This window comes from Penicillium chermesinum (assembly GCF_028974085.1).
Source record: "Penicillium chermesinum strain IBT 19713 chromosome Unknown utg000009l:1.0-952002.0:1.0-954369.0, whole genome shotgun sequence".
In the NCBI taxonomy this organism is placed as follows: Eukaryota; Fungi; Ascomycota; class Eurotiomycetes; order Eurotiales; family Aspergillaceae; genus Penicillium; species Penicillium chermesinum.
Genome location: NW_026695319.1, coordinates 329,448 through 351,121, shown reverse-complemented (window position 1 = coordinate 351,121; position 21,674 = coordinate 329,448). Strand labels below are relative to the sequence as shown.

Below are 21,674 nucleotides of genomic sequence, written 5' to 3'. Positions count from 1 at the left end.
ATTTGGAAGATATTCGTATGTGCTGCCTTATGTTGGCTTCAGGGTTAGGTTCAGGATACTGCTGTTCAACATCCAAAGTAGCGCTTCTCCATCCAGCGAGGCTCGCCCTCATCTTCAATCCGACCAACGATTACATTGATCTTTGGGAAAACAGTAGTCAATCGCTTCAAGCCTCCTTCTCCGGCAGCGCAAGTCACAAAAACGATCTTCTCTTCGCTGACGCCATGGTCGATAAGTACGCGAACCGCCATTAGTGCGGCACCACCGCTGGACATCTGGGGGTCCAGAAGCATTACAGAGGCATGCTCCCCAATCTGAGGTGGCAATTTGATGTAATGAAGGCCTGGCTCTTGGCTAACCTCATCAGTCTGGATCAACATGCGGCCAGTTATGCAGTCGGGGATGGTGCGTTTCAAAGCGGTTTCAAGACAAGAACCACCCCGCAAGATTGCAACAGCCGATACAATACCCTTGGGATTCAAGCCATTATATTTGTTGCCTTGGGGAGTCTCTACCTCAGCCGGAATGTAAAGAGTCATGTCAAGGGCTCTGGAGAACTGTTATTAGCATGTGCTTGGTATTAAAGAAACTTAGACTGTAATACCTTTCAATGAGGATAGAGGAAAGTCTATCGAAGTAAAAGACGAAATCAACGTGCTCAGTCGCAGGATCTTGTAGAATTGTGTTCATTCCAGGAACTGCGGTGTTGACGGCAAGACGTGGACGTTGCGAGGGAGTTCAACGTCTGCAGCGATGAGTCCCAATTTTCGTAACTCCTCCGTGTGGTGTTCCGACTTCTCTTGCAATTTCCGTTGGATATGCTTGACGACCATGTCTTCGAGATTTAGTATGGCTAGTCAGAAGCCTTGGTAGATCAGTGCTTACCGATGGCTGTCTTATTCTCAATTCCTCTCGGGATGATAATATCTTTACTTGATCAGAAATTGCCCATGCATGGTGGATTCAGAACCAGGCGATTCAAGAAGCTTACCAGAGACCCCACGCTGAGGATCGACGAATCTCGTGAAAGAAGGTTTCACATAGGTGAACCACTGCTTGATGATACCGTCGATATCTCGACCTCGTTCGCGAACATCCCTCAGTACTTTTTCTTTGTTAGTAAGAAAATGACGTATAGAGATGAAGGCGGACTACCTCTGCGGCCTAAACAAACGTCCATGTCGGCCTCGACGAAAATCTAACCACATGTTAACAGCCGTCTGCGAAAAGAATAGCAAGCGCTTAGCATTTACACTTTACCTTGACATCTAACATTTCTGCGATTCTTGGATCATGCAGGGCCAAGATGCCCTCGAGGATAATGACCCGTGGTGAGTATAAAGTGGTTGTCTGGGGCTGGCGTTGATGGTCGGCAAAAGAATATACCGGGATCTGGGCTCTCTTGCTGGGAGCACATCATGTTAGTATCTCCCATGCTAATTATACATTGACAATAAGACATCATACCCCTTTTTCAGCGTCCGCAGAGTTTCCACCAAAAGATCAAAGTCGATTGATTCTGGGCTGTCGAAATCATACTCATTCGCATGAGCCTTGCGATGCTCCTCGGGCGATAGCGACTTGTAAAAAGAATCCTTTCACAAGCATTAGAGCACAAACGACACACGTCGAGATGATTATATGGACACTACCATGACCAGAATCACCACCCAGGGCAAATTGAGGGACCGGACGATCTCCATTGCTACCGAGGTCTTACCGGAGCCAGAACTGCCAGCAATCCCTATAATACTGAGATCCTGCCATGGCGGAGAGTATTTGGCTCCTTGAGTAAGGGAATAGAATGGTGAAATGGACTCCATTATCTCAGAGGAACCTCCACCGTCCCTTTCACATCCCAGGTGGAGATGTGTATCATATCTCTCTGCCCTCGATCAGATCGGGCTTAGCGCGTGACCTTCGCTTCGCTGCTGACATAACCCGCCATGTTTTCTTTTCCGTTTTCTGTGCTTCGGTTTTTCCTTCTTCTCCAACCAGGGTTTCCCTTCCTGATTCAACCCCCAGCGTTCTGTCTTCTCTCCATGGCAGCTTACTCTCGGGTCGCCCTGTACATTTGACATCCTAGCTTGTGATTGCGAAGCTTGGCACCACCGGCCTGAATGTCGTCGGCTCATATCGTATGCCTCTCGGCGTGTGAACAACCCCAAGCTTAGCTTTTAACACTGCGCAGATGTCTCGCACTCCCTCGACGGCCACGCCGACCTGGCATCAGTTCGAGCGAAAGGTCGACGAGGTCAAGCCCTCCAAAACGTGAGTCGAAGCTAATCCTCCCCTGCCGGCGTTCCCCAAACCCCACACTAGAGAGCTCTTGGCTCCATGAGATGATGCATTTCAAAATCAAGTTGGGAATCTCTCTGAAAACTCTTGAAGAGAAAATGTTAACTTGTCTATCTGATTCTCTATTCACTTTCTGATATTTATCGGGACAAAATCTTTGGCCTTGGGACAATTTGTGCTAATATTCAAGCCTAGTGATATCAACCACTTGGTTATGGACTACCTCATTACCAACGGATACCCCGCTGCAGCCAAGAAATTTGCGGTAGAGGCCAACATCCAGATCCGGACCGACCTCGACACCATTCAGGAACGAGTCGGGATTCGAACTGCGATTCATTCGGGGAACATCCAACTGGGAATTGAGAAGATCAATGAGTTGAATCCTCAGGTAAGATTGCTCTGCATGATACACCCCCCCTCCACAGCATTCCCCCTTTTCCGCCTCTGCTATGATTAGTACCAGTTTCATGCACCACTCCTAGTACACCCTTCGGGGAGTTGCGGATAGTCAAACATCTTCAGTCCTCAGTATGAGCAGCAGTAATTCAAAAACAATATTTGCCTTGGCAGCACTCGTTCAAATTCGTTGTGCCGGTGCTGACAGATTTGACAGGTTCTAGATGAGAATCCTTCTCTTCATTTCGCTCTGCTGCGTCTGCAGCTCATTGAACTAATCCGCACGTGCACCTCTACACCGGACGGAGACATCAGTCCAGCTCTAGAATTTGCAACTGCCCAACTAGCACCGCGAGCCCCCACCAACCCCCAGTTCCTGGAGGACCTTGAGCGAACCCTGGCGCTTCTCATCTTTCCCAGTGATAATCTCTCCCCTTCCCTTGCCTCCCTCTTAGACCCCAGCCTTCGTAAAGACATCGCAGCGCAAGTCAACGAAGCCATCCTCCAAAGCCAAGGAGCCCGCAAGGAAGCCTGCCTGCGCAACCTTGTCAAGCTGCGGACTTTCGCCAGGCCAAGGCCCGTGAAGCCAAGAAGGATATTCCGGAGAAGCTAGACATCGGTCTCATCGGTACCAATCATGATAGCAGCGATGACCGCCCGAACACTAATGATACCCGTCGGCGCCCTAGTCACAATGGTACGGGTGATAGTGTCATGGCTAACAATGGAGATTTGGATCCCATGGTCGCTTGAGCTTGTGTAAACACATTGCAGATTCACCTTTGGTCTGACGCGGTCTCATATTCTCTTACTTTTGTCGACTTATTAGCATGGCGCTATGGTGCACAATCATGGGGTTCTCTTTGGCAGGGTTTTCAGGTACCTGTGACAATCATGAATACATACCAATTTTTTTCTTCGGTGTAGACACCTGTTCATCAATAACCGTCAGTTTCGAAAATTCGATTCTCGCTCCAAAAGTGGGAACCGGGTTATTCCAGTAAAGCAGGTGCCTTTTGGGTTTCAAGCTCCTATAAGCGGAAAATTTTGCAGACTCTGGACATCCAGTATTCAGCATATCAACCCATCACGCGAACCAGACACCGTCAAATTCAAGTTCAACGTTTCAGGCGCAGCTTCATGCTAGTCATACCGAGAGTATTAGTTAAATAGTAGTAGCAGGCCATCGAGGATTTGATTCGCTTTATGGGGCCCGCGCGTCAATAGCCGTACGAGTATATGCATTGTGCATGAAACTTTGAAGCTACATAACCAGGCAGGAAGAAATGCGCAATTAAAGGAAAAGGAAGAAACTGCTTGGGCGTACCCCAGCGACCGATCAGATTATTACAAAGCAAACCACCAACTGCAAAGCTCCCTGATCAGCAAAGGAAGATAGGTGCGCAAGCTTGCTAGACATAAGGATGATGAAAAGAATAATCTATGGTAAACTCGCCGGTATCTCGCATGGTTCAGATATCGAATGAAGATTATGAGCTAGTTCAGCCGAAATATGTTTAAAAGCTCATCAGATCTGTTGCAAGTGAGAAGGAGTTAGCTTAGTATTCAACAGCAGCGTATGTTGAAATACGGATAGAGCAAAGATTTTATACGTACCTCTTCCGAAAAGAGCGCGCTTCGCCCAGTCCATCGCTAACATACACCGAGTGCGGAAACTGACGCTCTCCGCAAAATAGATACTGCGCCAGAGGTACATGGCAATAACACCACCGCTGAAGCTCAACCCGCCGAAGTCAAAGATAGCGGCGTTACTGATGTACGCCAAGCTGCCCAGATGCGTGTACTTGAATGCACGGTAAACAGCCTCATCGAGGTCACCATAGTCGATCTCGTTGGCGCGAAGACCGGGCAAGGCAGCGGCAATCTTGGTCAACTTGTGACCGAGGTACACGCCTTGCTGGTTAGCGCGCTGGGCGGTTGCAGGGAGCGAAGTCAGTTTAGTGTCGATTTGGTGCAGAAGCTCTCTGAGCTCGCCGTAGTCCAGAGTGCCGGAGTGGTCCTTGTCATATTGCTCGAAGAGACGATCCAAGCGTCGAAGATGGTTCGCGGCCTGTGGGAAACGCGTCTTCACTCGGTGGGCAACGTCACGCCATTCAGCGAAGGTAAGATGGACCTTAGTGGGATCCTTGCCCTTCTCCCAAGCGATTGTACGCAGGAATTGAATGATATTTTCGGCGATGTTGTTTTGCACGGTGGAGCAGTCGCCCACAGCGTAGACGTCACCCAGAGGGGCACCAATAACACGGAGGTGCGAGTCTGTTTCCAATGCGTGACGATTGTTCTGTCCTTCGAGCTTCTTGGAAAGGGTTTCACAGATCTCAGCGCGGGCTGGTGATCAAGTCAGTCAAAGGTCGGTAATCGTGGTGATAAGGTGAAAGCTTACCAACTCCAGTTGACCACAGGCAGAAGCCTGTAGGAATCTCCTTGACGATCTCCTTGCCATCCTCGATTTGGCTGAAAAGAACGCGGTCGTCCTTTACCTCCTTAACACGCGCGTTTGTCAAGACTTCGACACCGTCGCGAGCAAAACGGCCCTAGGATTTTTTAGTATTGTGATCGCTTAAAGAGACCTAGGTGAGCTTCTTGACATACCTCAGCGAACTTGGAAAGTGCCTCATCATAAGTGTTCAAAATATGGGTACGGCTCTGGATGATATGCACAGAGATCTCATTGCGGAGAATCCGAGGGAAAAGAATACAGCAGGTCTTCGTTAAGCAGGTCGAATAACTCGGCGGCGAATTCGACACCGGTGGGACCGCCACCACAAACCACAAAGGACAGCAACCGTTTGCGCTCCTCGTCAGATGTGGTGGGAAGACAAGCAAGCTCCATATTTTCCAGAACCTTGTTCTTGATCTGGCGAGCATCGTCGATGGTCTTCAAGAAGTTGCAGTGCTCCAGACCTTTGACTCCGTGAGGGTTCGTTACACAACCTGGATTCCATAGATGTTAATATTAGGTTTCCTGGCCCACTGATGTTGAACATACCAACGCCAATGACCAATTTATCGTAAGGCAGATAGAAGTCCTTTCGGTTACCATCCTTGTCAATCTGCGAGACCTCAACAAGCTTCTCAGAAAACTCGACATCCGTGGCCGAAGCCTTCAAGAAATGGCCATGAACGCGATCAACGATCCGACGAACGGGCTCCACCAAAGACCTCAAGCCCAAAGTACCGACAGTAGCCGAGGGCAGCATGGGAGTGAACAAGAAGTAGTTCGTGGGAGAAACCACTGTTACATGGTAATCGCCAGGGTGGAGGCTCTTCAGCAGTGCAATGCTACCCCATCCAGTACCCAGAATCACCAAGCGAGGCTTGTCCTTCTGCGCCAGCATTTCTTCCGAATCATAGTCACTGACCAGATAATCCGCAATGGGCAGATTCTTCGGGCCTCCGCGGCGAGGATTGAGTGCCAATTCCGAAACAGGGATATCCATAGCAGTGGGAGTTTCGCGGTACGTAGTAGCGTCGTAGATAAAGAAGGTCGCAACGGCAAGTGTTGTACCAATAACCATGATACCACACCATGCGACAGTCTTTCGAGCCAAGTTCATGAGAACGGAGCCCTTGGGCGCTGCTCCATTTTTGGCCGCTGCATCTCTCCCAGGTGTAGCATCAGACTGGAGGCGGATCTGGAGTAGTTGGGCATTGGGAGCTGAGCCGAGCACTCGGCGCGGGAGGGGGCGGCGAGAGGTATTCAATTGGCGCAACTGGGGCACTCGTGTGGCCTGTGAAGCTCTAGACGCGTTCAGTCGAGCTGACAGTGTTCCAATTGACCGTAGGGCCGGGCCAGTCGATCGGCCCAGGGCCACGGCCGCGCTCATGATGGGATAAGAAGCTCGAGCCGTGTAGATCAGCAGTAGCTCGGGTCAGCAGAACTGGTTAGGACCTCTACCACACGCTCAAATGGAATGGCTAGGGAGGAGAAAAGGGCAGGTTTCGTTTCCCCTGCTAAGTTCCACGAGGCAGAGCGTACCAGGTTTCCTCCAGGTCCAGTCATGGCCAAGCCGGCGCCTACGACGTCACAATGAATCACGTGCGGGCGGGTAAGACGGGTGTGTGGCATTCCGATCGGTTTATCTCATGTAAGATGGTCCGCGTACAATTTGGGGAAGGCTCGCCGTTTCGAATACTCGAAGGTTCTATTATATACTAGTGTACTCGCTGCTCTCCCTAGGAGCTTAAGGAGGAGCCAGACTCAGCCCACACGGGGAATCAAATCCAGCATGAAAGACCGCTTACCCCATAATCACGCGCCGTCAACTATGCAAAGGCATAACTATTTAATGAATCAATGACCCTTTGACTTGGAGTAGAAAGGAAAAAAAGGGACTTCCACGAAGAATTCCGCCGCACAAATCAAAAAGCCAACGCCCGCTCTCGCCTTATGCAAATAAAGGTCGAAAAAAAGTCATCAGGTAGAAGGTCGAGTAATATATTGGATGTAGGGGTCAAACATTAAGAGATCATTGAAGTGGAATCCATGTCGAGCATTCAGTTAATCCCAGCCATTGTCAGGTTCGGCGCTGGAAGGTTTCTTCCCAACAGAGCTCTTGCGGCTCTTTGGACGCTTGCTGGCACTGCCATTCGACATAGAGCCTTTGCGTTTCATTGGGCGAGAAGCGCTGTCCAGGTCATCGGCTTCTCCAATGGCATCTAGACTGTCACCCTCCTCGTCACCGCGATCAACCTTGAATTCCTCGTCGATCGCAAGCAAAGTCGAGAATTCGCGGCATTTGTTGAGCATGGCTTCTTCGCTCTCCAGGGCAGTCATATTTCTCGCGACAGCCTCCCAAAGCCTATCACCGGTGATACCGTGGACCTTTGTCGCTGCCTTGTTAAGCTCCTTCGTGGCAGGCTTACCGTCTTTGTCTTTGGCATTGGAATTGATACCATAGAGACGGCGAAGGTAAGTGCGGGCCTCCCACAGCATTGATAACGAGGCGGCTGCAGTGGCCAACAGCCGAAGAGTAGCAGGGTTGACCAATTGGGCCGCGGGAGGAGCCCCAGGCATGGGCATGGGTATCGACATAGGCATGCTTGATGGCATTTCCATCATGCCAGAAGGGGTTTCCACTACGGGTGGCCCAATGGGCGTGGGAAGATGTCTGTTTCGATCGCATGCGCGACAACGGTACCGGTTGAAGAGACAATCCGTTCCATGGTTAGAATCGTCGGGACCAATTCAGCGAGTTGGCCGTAGTCAAAATAGGCAAGGTTTTGAGTAATAAAACGTGATAGAAGAAGGTGCTCGGGGGGTCCCCGGTAGTATCAACTTTTTCAGCTCGAAGTTCACTTTGCCGCAAAGATTGGCGAGGAACTTCTTCTGATAACGGCTATTACTGATCTTGACTATCTCGAAGAGAGATGCTAACTTCGGAACAAAAGGCCGTGCATAAGCCCCAGAAGAGTCACCCACAACATCTCGCTGGTAGTAGAATGCTTCCTGCACAGCACGCATGTACTCGCGCTCGAACATAGATTCGTACTGCGAGTGCAGCATTTTGTGCGTTTCAAAGGCGACCTTAGCGATGGCAGGCACTGTTGAGGTTTCCAAAGAAACGAGAACACCAGCACATTCCTTAGGATGAACCAAGCCTTGACGGTTGATACTCGCGATCAGTTCAATTGCGGTCAGAGAGTAAGCGTCCTGTCGTGACTGGGCTACTTTGAGCATGCTCGGTAGAAAATTCTGGGCAATCAATGCAGCAGCGCCGTCATTATCACTGGCTTTTAAGGATCCTCCAAGACGAGTGGAATCCTCTTGAGATGAAGGGTCGGCGGCCGGCAGAACAGCCTTCTCAGATTTACCCTCATGGATGGCGAAAAATTCGGCAAATGCTCGCAGAACAATGTTTTGCAGACCCGGCGCTTCTTCTTGGAACACTTGAGCAAATGACTTCCGAGTAGGCTCGCGTGCAAATTGAGCTGGCCAAGACTGACAGATCGACCCTAGGCTCTCCAGAGCCATGACCCTCAGCTCATGGGGCTGGTTCGGATACGTGAAAGGAAGGATAGAATCAACCATCAAACTAGCCACCGTTCCACCGTTCCAAGTTTGGAACGAGTTTTTGAAGTGATTGGCATACTTCTCAAGGTCGCAGTGCCGACCCACGCAACCGGCGATCCGAATGTAGCTCCTGGCGCGAGCTAAAACATCCGAGTGCTTCTCCAATGTCAGGTCAACACTCTTGTATTGTTGCAACGGCTTCAACACAGACATGGTTAGTTTGACCAATCTGTCTGTGTTTTGCAAAACACTGTTGATCGTCCATAAGCATGCCATGACCTCATTCAGCTCTGAACGAGCGAGTTTAGCGACACTCTTGAAGAGATCATTTTGTACTTCTTTTAAAAGGGTGTTGTGGGACGAGGAGAGAAATGGTAAAACACATCGGTAAATCACCACAACGGATCTGAAGATAAACAGATCATCGGCGGTAGCAAGATGGCCGATGTATGGATGCAACGCTTCCAACTGATCAGGACTGAACAGCCTCGCGTTCGATTTTGCGAATACAGTGATTGTTTGTAGGAGCGCCTGTTGGAACTCTTTACCGGACGCATCCGCATCTTCCACGAGGCGTTGGAACATTATTGAGACCATGTTCTTGCACACCTTGAAATTCAAGGTTGCTGACTTGGACTTCTCTGAAAGCACTGCTTTGAGACAGGTGCTTAAAGACTCCAACGCAGCATCACTGCGCTGGACGAGGCTGATAATCAGGCCAACCTGCTCACCTAACGCCACCTTGAGTTTCGGCGCATCGGTTGTCGAATCAATAGAATCGTGGAATGGAACGAGCCAGATCTCTTCAAACGTTTGACGAGCCAGCGTAGCCACACTTTCTTCCAGATCACCAGTTCGCTGAAGAAAACTGTCAAGGATAGCAAGTTTCAGTTCTAGTCGTGATGTCGTGTGGTATATTTCCTTGAGTAGGCCGATGCAACGTTTGCGCACACCAGCAGTTTGATCACTTGCACAAGCCAGGATGCTGCGGCATCCCTCCTCTTCTAGCTTCGGCTTCAGCACAATACATTTGGCGATCAGTGAGAGCGCCGAGTCTCGCACCATCGGCGATGCGTCTGTAGTGCACCGAAGAATCACACGCATAACCGAAGCATCTCTGTCCAGCAGATTTGAATCCTTCTCAAGCATGTATATGACGCTCTTCAAACTGCGACTACGAACCTTTGCCTGGTCACTGGCAATAGAGTTCAAAAGTACTTTGAGGATTGTGTCGAACGCCTTTCCAAAGCTGGAGTTTAAAACCGTCAGGACGTAGGCAAAACGACCATGAACGTTCGACATGTAGTTAAATTGTATATGACTTTCTAGCCAATGAGGATCGGAAAAAGACCTCGATAGAAGGACCACCAGCTCGTCAGCCATGTCATCAGTCGTCACTGCATCTCTGTCTTCGGAGTTGTAGTAAAGCGTGCAGACGGTCTTCGCCCATTGAGCAAGATAGAAGCCTCGCGCACTCGTCATCTGCCAGTTCTCAGAGTTTCTGTCCTGTGACAGATACTCCAAAGCCATTCGGTAGGGGCCTCGTGGCGCGACCAAATCTTGTGGGTGCAGCGCACGGGATAGAAAGTCCTCAAACTGCTGTTTCAAATAATCGGTGAGCTCGTTATCGGAATCTTCCAGTGCAGGTAGCATGTGTTGGGCAGTTGCGATTAAATCCGAGATGGCAGAACCCATCCATCCTAAAAGCTCCAATGCCATACTTTTTGCTGTCGCAGGGCTCTTGTCGAGGTCTGCAATCCCAACCATTTGAGATGCCATTATCCGAAGAAGCAGTTCAGAGGCAGGCCAGTCGGTGGAACCAAGGACATTAATCAGATCCTCAGTGAACAGGTCAAGAATATTCCGGAAAGGCTGTTCCCCGCTTTTGGTAGAAGTCATAGCTCTTTGAACGATGAATTTGACGATATACTGCGCGCTGCGCATCGCATTGTCATAAAGTCGGTTTACCTTCGCTGCTAGGCGCTCCAACGACTCGTCCAATTCATCTTCCTCATCCGAGTTGAAATTTTTGTTATCGTCAGCATCCCCCATCAATTCGTCTTCGTCCGGGTCGGTTTGCAAACGACGCTTTGACTTGGAAGATCGCGATGGCGTTTCTAGGGCGGTCGTTTGCACAAGTTGGAGAACCAGTGCTGTGAGAAGTTGGATACTTTTCCCATCAGCAAGCTTGAACTGCCGGGCACTTTGGCGAGTTGAGGGAAGTTTTTCAAGCGAGACCGGAATTTCATCCAGAATGAAAGGCCGTTGTTCGGGATATTTGGAGAAAATCTTGGCAAGGACATCCATCGCAGCTCGTCTTGCAGGCTCATACTTCTGATACCCCACGGCCGAGTCCTTATCATTATGTGCATTTTCGACGAAGATCAACTTGGAAGAGAAAAATAATGCTGCTGTGATTGTCCCCTCGGAAACCTCAATACGAGAAAGAAAATCTGCAAATAGAGCTAAGACCTTTTTGCTTTGATGGATCAAACTTCCGATCATGCGCCTGGAAGACGAAAAGAATGAGAATTTATCAGCGTCTTTCCCTCCGGAACGAGACTCCACAGCAGGAATAATGCAGTGATCAAAGACCTGGTTCAAGACGGTCGGTATTGCCTCGATTAGGTCTTCAGGGCAGAGATCCCGCTCTGTCCGACGCCCCGACATTGTCTGTAGAAGCGTTCCAATTGCGAGAAGAGAGTTGAGCACATCCTCGACCTTGGCAAGCCATTCGTGGGTTTCATTTTCATTCGTCGCATCATGTAAGCTGAGGTCAGGACCTTGCGACGCTAGGATGGATTTCTCACAGAGCTTCTGGATTCTGGTAAGATAGTCCGAGGGAATGTCTTGTAGCCTTTCAAACCCCACCACCTTCCTAATGGCTTTTTGCAAACGGGTATGCGCATCAGATGACAAGAGCGCACCGTGTACTTGCAGAGACTGTGCACTGACGAAAAGTGGACTTGGCTTGTCAGGCGTAGCAATGATCTGTTGTTCAGGTTCGATCTGATCCTCAGCCTGGAAGATTTCGTGGAGGAGATCTTGAAGTCTAAGTAAAGCATCATCTGCTTCTGCTTTTTGGTCTCTCATTCCCATCATTGAGGTGGTTACCTCATCCTCATTGTTTATCACCACTTGCGGCCTCCCCATGCTCATCGGTTCTTGTTGTCGCGAGTTTTGCTTTTGTGGAGTAGGCTTCGTCGGAATTACAATAGAAAACTGGCTGTGGGACGATTGAGGCGGCTGTGGCTGTTGTGCTATTTGAGGAATTTGAGGCAATTGTGACGGTTGAGGTAACGGAGAGGGTTGAGAAGGTTGACGAGATCGAAGTGGCTGAGATGATTGAACTGGCTGAGGCTGCTGCGGTAGAAGAGGTGCTGTTACAGCGTTGTTCGCAGCGAAAGCCTGCTGGTTCTGCTGCACAACTACGAGAGGTTTCTTTGCGGGTTCCTTCCGTTCTGTCTTGATCTTCACTGGTGTCGTTTCCGGATCTGTGTTCTATGAGCCCGAATGATCATTACAACCGATAATAGGATTTGGTCTTACAACGAAAGGCAATATCGGTCGAGTCAAGCATCATTTTTGCGAAAGAGCCAAGCAAATCGTGACCAGGCGACGAACCATTGGGGGCAAATTTGGAAGGCTGTTGGTTCGTTTTGAGGGATGGAGGAAGCCGGAATTTGCTGTTGATGATATATCAATTAGCCTATGAAACATAGCATTAGAATGAACAATTCAACATACAACTCAGTTAGCTGGTCGCCGTCTAGCAACTGCTGAAGGTATTCACGGGACGTCTCCAGACGACTTGATTCGTCTTGCCCGGATTGTATTTCCGCGTTGAGCTCGTTCAGCGTATTGCGACCCGCTTGGAGGACATGGTTTATTGAAGAAGTGGTAGAAGGACGGCCGACATCAGGGCGTATTACACAGTCTGGAAAGCAAGCACATTAGCATTGTTGAGGGTCTTGTCATTTTGAATGGAGGGTTTAAGATCTCAGGTTGACAGACCTAAGCCAAACACCGGAGCGCTGGACATGGCAGAGTACTGCAGTGCCTCATCCACGGACAGCGGCCGCGAGCGGTCTTGCAGCGACATATTTGAGGCATAAGCCGACTGTGAGTGCGACTGGCCATTGATGACGACCTGGACCGAGGGTCCATTTTGATCCATGATGGCGGTTATCGACGATATGAAAGGAAGGCGCTAGTCATCGAAGGGGGCCTGCTCGGGGGCAGAGTCATGGCAGACAGCAGGCTCATCTATGGCATATTTCGCAGCGGGGAGGTCATCGGTGGTCGCGATGTAAAGTCCAGGGAAGGAACTCACGGTCAACAACTTTGTCTACCATCTCCATTTAGGTTCCTTGTACTGCCATGTGTGACCGCCTGATTGCGGGTATCAGACATCGCGATGGTCCGTGCATATTCAAAAAAAAAAAGTTATTGTCGCACCAAGTCCACATCTCAGCCATTACTAAAATTTTCGGACGAAAGAAGCTTCGACAGCTGCATTATCGACCACACTTGGCCTCAATATGTCTGTCATTGGGTCTTTGATTTTCTGCACCGACTGCGGCAATCTGCTGCGAGAGTCCACCGGAGATGCCAATGCGATCTTACATTGCAATGTCTGCGGAACTCGCAACAAGGGTATGTGCTTGAACAAACCTACTGATGAATGGAATTCAGCTGATAAGCATGTTTTTTACACCAGACACAATTCCTCAGACAATCATTTCTGAGTCGAAGCCTTCTTCATTCCCATCTGCTCTGAGGGCCAAGCGATCCGCTGTTCAAACCTTGTCCGCGGAGGACCGGAAGACTGAAGCTGTCATCAAGGAAACTTGCGAAAAATGTGGAAGAAAGGAGATGTTCTACACCACTGTCCAGCTTCGTAGTGCTGATGAGGGTAGTACGGTTTTCTACCGCTGTGTCTGCGGTTTCAAGTACGTCAGAAGTATATGGATTTCAATGCAAACGGCTGCTAAAATTTTACACCTACAGGAAAACCTCGAACAACTAAGATATAAAAAGATATGACTTGTACAAAAGCGAGAATTGGGTGTGTTTTGGTTGTATAACATAGCGCGATGAGAGTATCAAAATAACGACGTTACGACATTTTTGTTAATTCTGTTCTTTTCTTTGCATCCAGTATGTTCAAAGGCCTATCATGCCACCGGCACAGCAGCTTTTCCATCTGGTACTAAGGCATATTCGATCTCACCATTCTTCTCGAACTCTGCCATGTCAAGCGCCACAATCACACTGTCGCGCACTACTTGTTCCGGGTCGTTCAAGAACTTGCGGAGTGTGTCCTCAACACCGTCTTCGTCACCGAGACTTCCGAGAGCCTCGGCAGCTTCGTGACGCACCATACCGACCTCTTGTAGATCACTCAGGCACTCTGTGAGACAAGGGATAGAGGCTGGGTGGCAGAGCTGGCCAAAAACGAAGGCGACCTCGTGGCGGAACAGGGCTGATGGGTCCTTGAGGCCCTTAGCCAGTGCATTCACGGCATCCTTCGCGGTTGGAAGATCAGGAGGGGAGGCAAGGTCTCGGAGGCCGAACATAGCCCGGTATCTTTGGAACAATGGGAGCTTCGTGTCAAGCAATGTCTTCTCGAGTTCGGGGATATCAGGTTCGCTCGCTTGCAAGGGCATAGGAGGCGCAGGGTCAATGGAGGCAAAGTCACTACATAGAAGGATAGAACTATTAGCAAGCTAGAAAGCAAAAAGCGACTTCAATCCATCTCTATCGAGCAGAATGCATACCTGGGCTTGAGCTTCTCGGCCTTCCTCTCCTCGGAATTTTCCCAAAGAATACGGTCGACAGCGATGTCGCAAGTTTCGCGAATGATTTCTGGCTCATTTTCATCATCGCGGAGCTTCTTTAGTATATCCAGGCTCTCTGCATATCCCAAGGCACCCAAGGCCTCGGCAGCTTCGTGGCGGCACATTGCATCTTCTTCGCCATCCTTCACGACTTGTTGGAGATAGGGGACGGAATCGGGGTTGCGGGTTTGACCAAGACAATAGGCGAGTTCATGCTTCAACAAAGCGGAGCCAGATGCGAAGGCGGCGGCGATTGCCTGAATAGCGGGGAGGGTTTTTTCGGTGGGAGGCTGGAGGCAGGCCAGATGTTTGAGCGAGAACAGGGCGCGAAATCGGCGAGCAAGAGGCTCTGATTCCGAGACAAGAACCTTCCGCAGGGTCAGAACTGTCTCGTCGGTCGGACTAGTTTCGGTAGTAGAGGGAGCCATTGTGAGGTTGTTGTGAAGAAGGGAGAGAGGGGCAAAGGCCATTTTTTTTCTTGATCTTATCATGATTAAATTTTAGTGGCGGCCCACCTGGCGGGGCTGCGTCGATTCGGATCGGCCTGATCCGCGCTTAATCCTTCCTAGTTCCGCTGGTGCCGACACTTGAGGCCCTATGTTATCCCTTCTAACTTTGAGAGGTCGAGGGATTTCAGTACGAGAGATTTCCAGTGTTTCTTAAGCAAAATTATAGTACAGAAAGGCCCTGTCCATAATGCCGTACGGGCTTGCAATTACTAGTATACAAGGCCCCAAATTTTTTCTGTTCGTTTCTCTAGAGTTTAGTCCCTCAAACAAACTCTTGCGACAAATTTACTAGTATATTTCCAACTTTCAAGTATGTTCAAGCGCTTAATATCAAGTGTCACTCTAGCCATTGGTAGTATTCTCGCGAAATGCCTCCCAGAACAAGCCGCAAGCCGCAGCTAAATTTATGTAAGGGCAGCCTATAGTTAACTAGTAAATGAAGCGAACTAGTAAGGCAGACACCCATCCAGTCCTACGACATACAGCAGTTCCTTTACCACAAGATCACGGACATCGGATGAAAAATGGGAAAAATGAATACATTGCACATAGATTCCATCGTAAGAGAAGGTATCCCAATCTATAACCCCGCTGCACTATACGTTAGACCTAGGAGAGAGCGAAGGCCACCTCTCCTATCTAAAAACGGGGGGCTCATGCTACGATAATCACCAAAACGCAGCTTTTCTAGGCGGAGGTGAAGCTCCTTTTGCGGCGTAAGTCGCAGCCTCTTCCTTGGTAACGGGAGCCGGCGTCACGAACTGCGCCGTATTCTTAGTACCCTGGGGCACAACCTGCGTGAGACGCTGTCTGTCATTTGGGGCCCCGGGTAATCGAATGTTCAAACGGGAGTCAGCTATCACCATATCGAAAGCGTCATTTGGCACCGTTGCAAAGTAGAATAGACGTCGCAAGGTAGATCCATCGGTTCGTTCTACTATGCCCGGGTGATGCTCAGGCCTCGATCCAATGAGACAAGTGATACGGTGCCATTCACACATTCGACGGCCTTTGGAGTCAAGTAGGGTAGACTCAAGCTCGATGATCCTCGACACATACGATGATCTCGCCGAAAAGACCATGGTATTACCGACAATTGGAAGATTCTCACGGTTCGGTCCCAGGATCGCAGGAAGATCCTGTTCCCATATTTCCATGTAGTCTGCTCCAGTGTCATACAAGAATTCAAGCTCACACCACCATTCTGCGCCAGGGGCACGAAGTGCAATGTTGTACTATAAGATTGTTCATGTCAGATACCTAGGTAAGACAAGTAGATATTCAAGTCATACCGTATGGACATTATACATCTCCGAAGGCTTTACCAGTAGCCTTGGTTGTTGAGATGGCGGGCTCCTTTGGATCTATCGAAAATGTCAGTCAATATTCTACTCCGAGAAGAGATTCTATCAAAAGCTCTGCAGACACAAGAACACGTACCCCCTCGACCCAAAAGCTTTTATGACCTTGGTGCTTTGCATTTATTGCTTCAAATTCATCCCAATCAAACGGCCTCGGTTGAGAGAGCTGCTGCCCTTTTGACCAGTACGTGACAAGATCAGTCCAGGCCAGGTTCTTCGTTCTGTACGCGGTCAGGATTGCTCGGACATTGGGAAGCTTGTCGGTGTCTCCGCCTTCTTCGAGCGCCTCTCCCAATCTCCGAAGATCTTGTATCCGGCGAAGAACAGGCAAGCTCAGATCATCCCTCTCTGAATTTCGCAAAGCTCTTTTCAGTGTTATTTTCCGTTCTCGGACACTCTTCCTTTAGGAGGGCTTACATGAGTCTTGATTCTTTTGCCTCATACTCTTCTAATCGATGTTTGAAGAACGGCATGATGTTGTCCTTGATTCTCTCCTCGCAGCGTTGAATCTGGCCTTTGATATCCCTGGAGAAAGTAATTAGCCTAAAACCTGGCTGAGAGAGCTTTTTTGGTCAATAGATAGCTCACTCTTGATGCAAATCTGGTTCTCTTGCATTCCACCCTATAGGGAGCTTGGAAGCGTCAAGCAGCGGCGCCTTCCCCTTATGCTTCCATCTAGGCTGCCGTGGGGCTATCTCTCCATAGTTCGGTTCCGTCTCGGTGGCTCCAAGTTCTTCGGCATACGATTTGTCCAAATCGAGGTCTTTTACTTTGAGCTTCTTCCTGGCGGTCGGGACCCAAGGCGAATTCTCCTCAGATAGGCCCTTCTCAGACGAGTCGATATCCTCTCTGATCTGTTCTTCCATCTCGTCTCCAATACCAGTACCTTCTGCGATTTGTCCCTTGAGTTCTTCTTTGAAACCCTTGCGCATTTTTACATGCCTCTCGAGCTGGTCATTTCTCTTCCGCTTTTCACCTTGTGCAGACATATGAGAACCAGCCGAGGTGGGCGCTGTCGAAACCGCATTTGAGCTGTCGGAGGGGTTGGATCTCGAGATTGAGCTCGAAGATGACTGGGACCCGGCAATCATTGAGGAATACTTGAGGAGGTTTTTTTTGGCTTTGTTATGTTCATGGTAAGTAAAAAGCTGCAGACAGGCAGTTATATGGCAGTCCGCTAATTCCCCAGTATGAGAGATATTAATAACTTGAAACCTATGGGCTGCACAAAGAAATGGCCCAAGGGATTGATTTAGCTCTTATCTTTTTCTGTTCCGCTTTTAGAGAATTTGGATGGATTGGTTGATTGATTGATATTTCATTGTGACCAAATTAGAATTTTACTCATGGATCGGACGTCCTGAGGGCGTTCTATACTCTCAACTTTGCTTGAATTTCGAATGACTAGACACAGTAATGTGAACACCGGGAATCGCTGGCAAGATGCTTCCTGAGTTCCAAGGTGCTTGCCCAAACCTTGAAGCCTGGGCTGATCGGAGCGTCGATGTGCGGAAGTCCTCCTTCAGTAATTTGACTTAGCTTTCCTTAATCAAGGCTATCCTCATTTGATCAAGCAAGTTTGATGCCGCATTAGAGTGTCGATAGATTTCCCCTTCGAATAGCTTAGTAGCATCTTTCCCAATAGCTCCTGCGATCATTGCTGGCCCGCCGGGGTGCTCATTCACAAAGGCCGATACATCGTGGACAGCCCCTCTGATAACAATCAGATTGCGCCCAGTCCTCGCCTCTTGTTCATAATCTTCCCACTTCCAGACAGGCAGTTCATCAAGAGGGATTCCCCAGTTCACTTTCTCACCTTCCTTCTCTAGCAGTTGAAGTTTCCGTTGCAGGACCGATTTATTGATCTCGTTTTGCGGAATACTCTTCAGGTTGGAGGCAAGCCCAATGAAAGAATAAAGCGAAATCAACCATTTGCCCGGATCAATGTCGTACCACTGAATCCCTGTTCGGTAGTCTGTCGGGAATTCATGATGGTAGTTATGATATCCTTCCCCATTGAGCAGGATCGCAGTGGCCCAAGGAATTTGCCTCGCCGATTTCGCATCGGTGTACGGCTGATCTCCAATCCAGTGAGCCACTGAATTCACACAGAATGTGAGTTGCTGTTGTAGAGCAGTGGCAATACAGCCAGCATATATGAGCCCTCCGGTAAAGTCACCATAAGCAAGCCCACAAATTATTGCGGGGACGAGATAGCCCATGATGATAAATAACAGCACGAAGTTTTTCTGCTGCCATTGCACGATTCGGTCGGATTTAAGGTCGCTAATATCCACATAGCCGGTATTGGATGTTTCGTTGTTTTCAAATAGGATCCATCCCATGTGGGCATAGAAGAAACCTTGCTTGACATTATAAGGGTCTTGGTCAGTGTCGACATATCTATGGTGTGCACGGTGATCGCGAGCCCATTTTTTGATGTGATCTTGCCCCGCCCCTGCGCCAAGGAGAGCGAATATCAGCTTCAAAGCTGTACTGGCAGTGTATGTTTTGTGAGCCCAGAGGCGATGGTATCCTAATTTCGCTCGTGTTAATAATGTAGTGGTTCAGAAATGGCCTCAGGGCGCTCATTTCCAGGAGGACTTACCCGTCACAATGGCAAAGGATCTCAAATATGCATAGAATATTCCAAACAACCACGTCTTCCTATTGGCAGGGACCCAAGGGATGGTGAGACATGCTCCAAGGGGGACCACAATAAGTGCGAATGTATTGCGAACGTTCAGAGAGAAGAAAATCGGACTATTGGAGCCTTTCTTTATGGGGTTCGGAGGGTAAGGCTGTGCCGACATATGGTTTCGTTTTCTGGGAAGAATCAATGCTGTTGGATCTGCAATAGGATCCTCCATGTTGGGGAATGTCGTTTCTTCGTCTTTCTGATTTAGAATGCAGTCTAGCCTGGGACCCTGACTTCACTTGGTATAGGAGGCCCCTATAATTTATACTCCATCTGTGTGCCTCATGGTCCTCAGCCAACCAATTCGCTCGGTTACTTTGACTGGCTTGGATTGGGTGATCTTCATCAATTTTCTGGATAGTGCCCAGGTGTGTCACACGAGCATGCCCAGTTACATGCAGATGCGGCGCAGCAGATCTGGCATGTCTTAGCCAGGCTTCTTGCACTATTTCGCAGGTCATATGCCTCTAAAAGTTTTATGCGTCGCAGGTTAGCCCAATGGCCGTTCTTATCTCTTGCCAATTTCAATAGTGCGGCTGAGCTCTGTATATTTGCTTTTTCTTGTTCTACCCATACTGGAAGTGGTATATCGTTTAGAGTGTCAGGGCAAGAAAAAGAAGGAAAAAGGAAAAAGAAAGTATAGCTTAGGTCATGCAAGTGACAGCACTTGGCAGAATTATTGACTTGCGGGTAGCACAGCAGCAGCGGGCTTGTCTACTATTGATTATTTCTTCTTTCTAAGAGGCATCGCGTCTGCAAAGCTTAGAGATCTGCTATCTCAAATTACATACGTGCCTCGTAGGCTTATGCAGTGGCACGTTGCACAAGGTAGGAGACCTCCATGCCGACTTGGGGCGGTCTATTGTGAATTATTACATGGTCCTCCTAGACAAGCTGACACTTTAAATGCGGAGGTACCTACTACAGCATAGACATAACTTCACAGATTTTTGCGAGTGTGTGCTCAGACCTAGTCGTGCTGTACGGAAACGCGGAGATACTGTCAACTCTCCTACTCACGATGGATTTCGTCAACTCTTCCTCGGTCAGACTCGATCTCCCACCATTGAGGACCTTCAGGGTCCCTCGCAATCCAACAATACGCATCCCACTCGAAATCAGAAAAATACCACTAGGGAAGATCTTTTATCCCTGGAAAGCCAATCCTGCTATCTTCGATTTGTCGATGAGCGCCAACTTTGTTTTCACATTTGCTGCAGTGTATGTCACTTCGGTCTTGCTCTTAAATCGATTCAATGCTGGGCGAAACTATAAACCATGGAGTATCAGCCGTACTTTTGTGTACAGGCAAATGATGACTCTCCATAATGCCGCTCTTGCGTTGTTCTCTGCATGGTCTCTCTGTGGCATGCTTTATACTGTCTATTACCACTGGCTTTTGGCAAGGCCAGAACTAGGGACTGCCTCTTCTCTACATTTGGTAGAGTTCCTTTGCCGATTTGATCAGAGAGAATATCGAAGTAAGCGTCTTCCGGCTTTGTCAGAGCTCCAAGAATTATGCGAAGCTGAGTGGTCTAACTCCTTTTTCACCCAGTTTTGAAGCCTCGGATGGACGGTTCTAGAGATGGGGTCATCTATATATACTGGATCTTCTATTTAAGCAAGTTCTATGAGGTGGTGGATACTTTCATAATTCTTTCGCGCGGAAAGAAAAGCTCAACTTTGCAAACATTTCATCACGCTGGTGTTATATTGATTGGATGGGTTGGCTTGAGATACGAATCTCCAATGGCTCCTCCTGGGGCCACTTTGAATGCGTTCGTGCATACACTGATGGTAAGTGGCCACGATCTGCTCTTGGTTCCTTGCTTCCAGTACCACTAGTTGCAGTCCCCGAAAGCATCTCAGCATTGCTAACACGGTGTTTTGCTTCATTAGTACTCATACTTCACTCTACAAACACTTGGAATATCCGTTTCCAAGCCGTTAAAACGTGCTTTGACCATCATTCAAATTGTCCAATTTATAGTCGGCCTGCTTTTTTCCTCTTTCTATCTTTTTGTCACCTACAAAGCCCCTGCCAGTATGAATGAAGGGGTCTTTCCAGCTGGTGCCCCCTCCGAATCTGTATCGGTATTTTCCCAGACCCAGGGACACCAATATCGTCGAAATGATAATTCAACAATGATTCGGTGTCTGGGCGATGGGGAGGCATTTCCTCTGGTTGTGGCTGGCTCTTATCTTTTAGTTTTGATATATCTCTTTGTGAGGTTCTATATTAAAGCTTATACCGTACAGCCGGGCAAGGTGAGGCCATGAATCACCAGTGGGCCCGCTTTGAAGATACCGTCTAGGCTTAGCTGTTGTGTCGAGTGCTTGTCGCGGTATGAACCACGACTTCGATTTTGATTTGCTTCCTGGTGATAATTTTACTGGAACTTCGAATATCCGTTTCCTTCGCTTTTTCACGCAATTATTTGATTTCTCAAGAGACCTGTGTTTAACCATTTTATTAAAGCATATATATAACACAATGGGTCCAATCTAGTAACCATTCTAGCAAGCAAATGTGTG

General features: G+C 48.8%; 9 protein-coding genes across 9 annotated transcripts; 3 read left to right on the top strand and 6 right to left on the bottom strand.

Moving 5' to 3' along the window:
• Window positions 1-65: 65 nt before the first annotated feature.
• On the bottom strand, window positions 66-1,823 carry N7468_010568 (uridine kinase family protein; the record flags this gene model as incomplete). Its single annotated transcript, XM_058479863.1, has 8 exons — window positions 66-549; window positions 700-835; window positions 886-927; window positions 992-1,105; window positions 1,156-1,198; window positions 1,261-1,405; window positions 1,468-1,595; window positions 1,653-1,823. The coding sequence occupies 8 exons, from the start codon at window positions 1,821-1,823 to the stop codon at window positions 66-68; spliced, it is 1,263 nt and encodes a 420-aa protein (XP_058325386.1).
• A 368-nt stretch (window positions 1,824-2,191) lies between these two features.
• Window positions 2,192-3,450, top strand: N7468_010567 (glucose-induced degradation complex GID8; the record flags this gene model as incomplete). The annotated part of the gene is made up of 4 exons (XM_058479862.1): window positions 2,192-2,271; window positions 2,494-2,689; window positions 2,915-3,244; window positions 3,268-3,450. 4 exons carry the CDS (start codon window positions 2,192-2,194, stop codon window positions 3,448-3,450), a joined length of 789 nt encoding a protein of 262 aa, XP_058325385.1.
• A 764-nt stretch (window positions 3,451-4,214) lies between these two features.
• On the bottom strand, window positions 4,215-6,545 carry N7468_010566 (putative NADH-ubiquinone oxidoreductase 64 kDa subunit; the record flags this gene model as incomplete). Its single annotated transcript, XM_058479861.1, has 6 exons — window positions 4,215-4,255; window positions 4,315-5,046; window positions 5,102-5,252; window positions 5,311-5,362; window positions 5,418-5,652; window positions 5,708-6,545. 6 exons carry the CDS (start codon window positions 6,543-6,545, stop codon window positions 4,215-4,217), a joined length of 2,049 nt encoding a protein of 682 aa, XP_058325384.1.
• A 674-nt stretch (window positions 6,546-7,219) lies between these two features.
• N7468_010565 (putative sister chromatid cohesion protein Mis4) lies at window positions 7,220-12,908 on the bottom strand (the record flags this gene model as incomplete). The annotated part of the gene is made up of 5 exons (XM_058479860.1): window positions 7,220-7,829; window positions 7,956-12,225; window positions 12,281-12,417; window positions 12,479-12,668; window positions 12,746-12,908. 5 exons carry the CDS (start codon window positions 12,906-12,908, stop codon window positions 7,220-7,222), a joined length of 5,370 nt encoding a protein of 1,789 aa, XP_058325383.1.
• Window positions 12,909-13,272: 364 nt separating this feature from the next.
• Window positions 13,273-13,760, top strand: N7468_010564 (DNA-directed RNA polymerase I core subunit RPA12; the record flags this gene model as incomplete). The annotated part of the gene is made up of 3 exons (XM_058479859.1): window positions 13,273-13,387; window positions 13,452-13,683; window positions 13,742-13,760. The coding sequence occupies 3 exons, from the start codon at window positions 13,273-13,275 to the stop codon at window positions 13,758-13,760; spliced, it is 366 nt and encodes a 121-aa protein (XP_058325382.1).
• A 148-nt stretch (window positions 13,761-13,908) lies between these two features.
• Window positions 13,909-14,999, bottom strand: N7468_010563 (deoxyhypusine monooxygenase; the record flags this gene model as incomplete). The annotated part of the gene is made up of 2 exons (XM_058479858.1): window positions 13,909-14,431; window positions 14,512-14,999. The coding sequence occupies 2 exons, from the start codon at window positions 14,997-14,999 to the stop codon at window positions 13,909-13,911; spliced, it is 1,011 nt and encodes a 336-aa protein (XP_058325381.1).
• A 749-nt stretch (window positions 15,000-15,748) lies between these two features.
• N7468_010562 (uncharacterized protein) lies at window positions 15,749-17,532 on the bottom strand (the record flags this gene model as incomplete). The annotated part of the gene is made up of 5 exons (XM_058479857.1): window positions 15,749-16,315; window positions 16,373-16,444; window positions 16,521-16,806; window positions 16,859-16,966; window positions 17,030-17,532. 5 exons carry the CDS (start codon window positions 17,530-17,532, stop codon window positions 15,749-15,751), a joined length of 1,536 nt encoding a protein of 511 aa, XP_058325380.1.
• A 444-nt stretch (window positions 17,533-17,976) lies between these two features.
• On the bottom strand, window positions 17,977-19,254 carry N7468_010561 (acyl-CoA desaturase; the record flags this gene model as incomplete). The annotated part of the gene is made up of 2 exons (XM_058479856.1): window positions 17,977-18,977; window positions 19,050-19,254. 2 exons carry the CDS (start codon window positions 19,252-19,254, stop codon window positions 17,977-17,979), a joined length of 1,206 nt encoding a protein of 401 aa, XP_058325379.1.
• A 906-nt stretch (window positions 19,255-20,160) lies between these two features.
• Window positions 20,161-21,419, top strand: N7468_010560 (elongation of very long chain fatty acids protein; the record flags this gene model as incomplete). The annotated part of the gene is made up of 3 exons (XM_058479855.1): window positions 20,161-20,620; window positions 20,695-20,936; window positions 21,039-21,419. The coding sequence occupies 3 exons, from the start codon at window positions 20,161-20,163 to the stop codon at window positions 21,417-21,419; spliced, it is 1,083 nt and encodes a 360-aa protein (XP_058325378.1).
• Window positions 21,420-21,674: the final 255 nt, after the last annotated feature.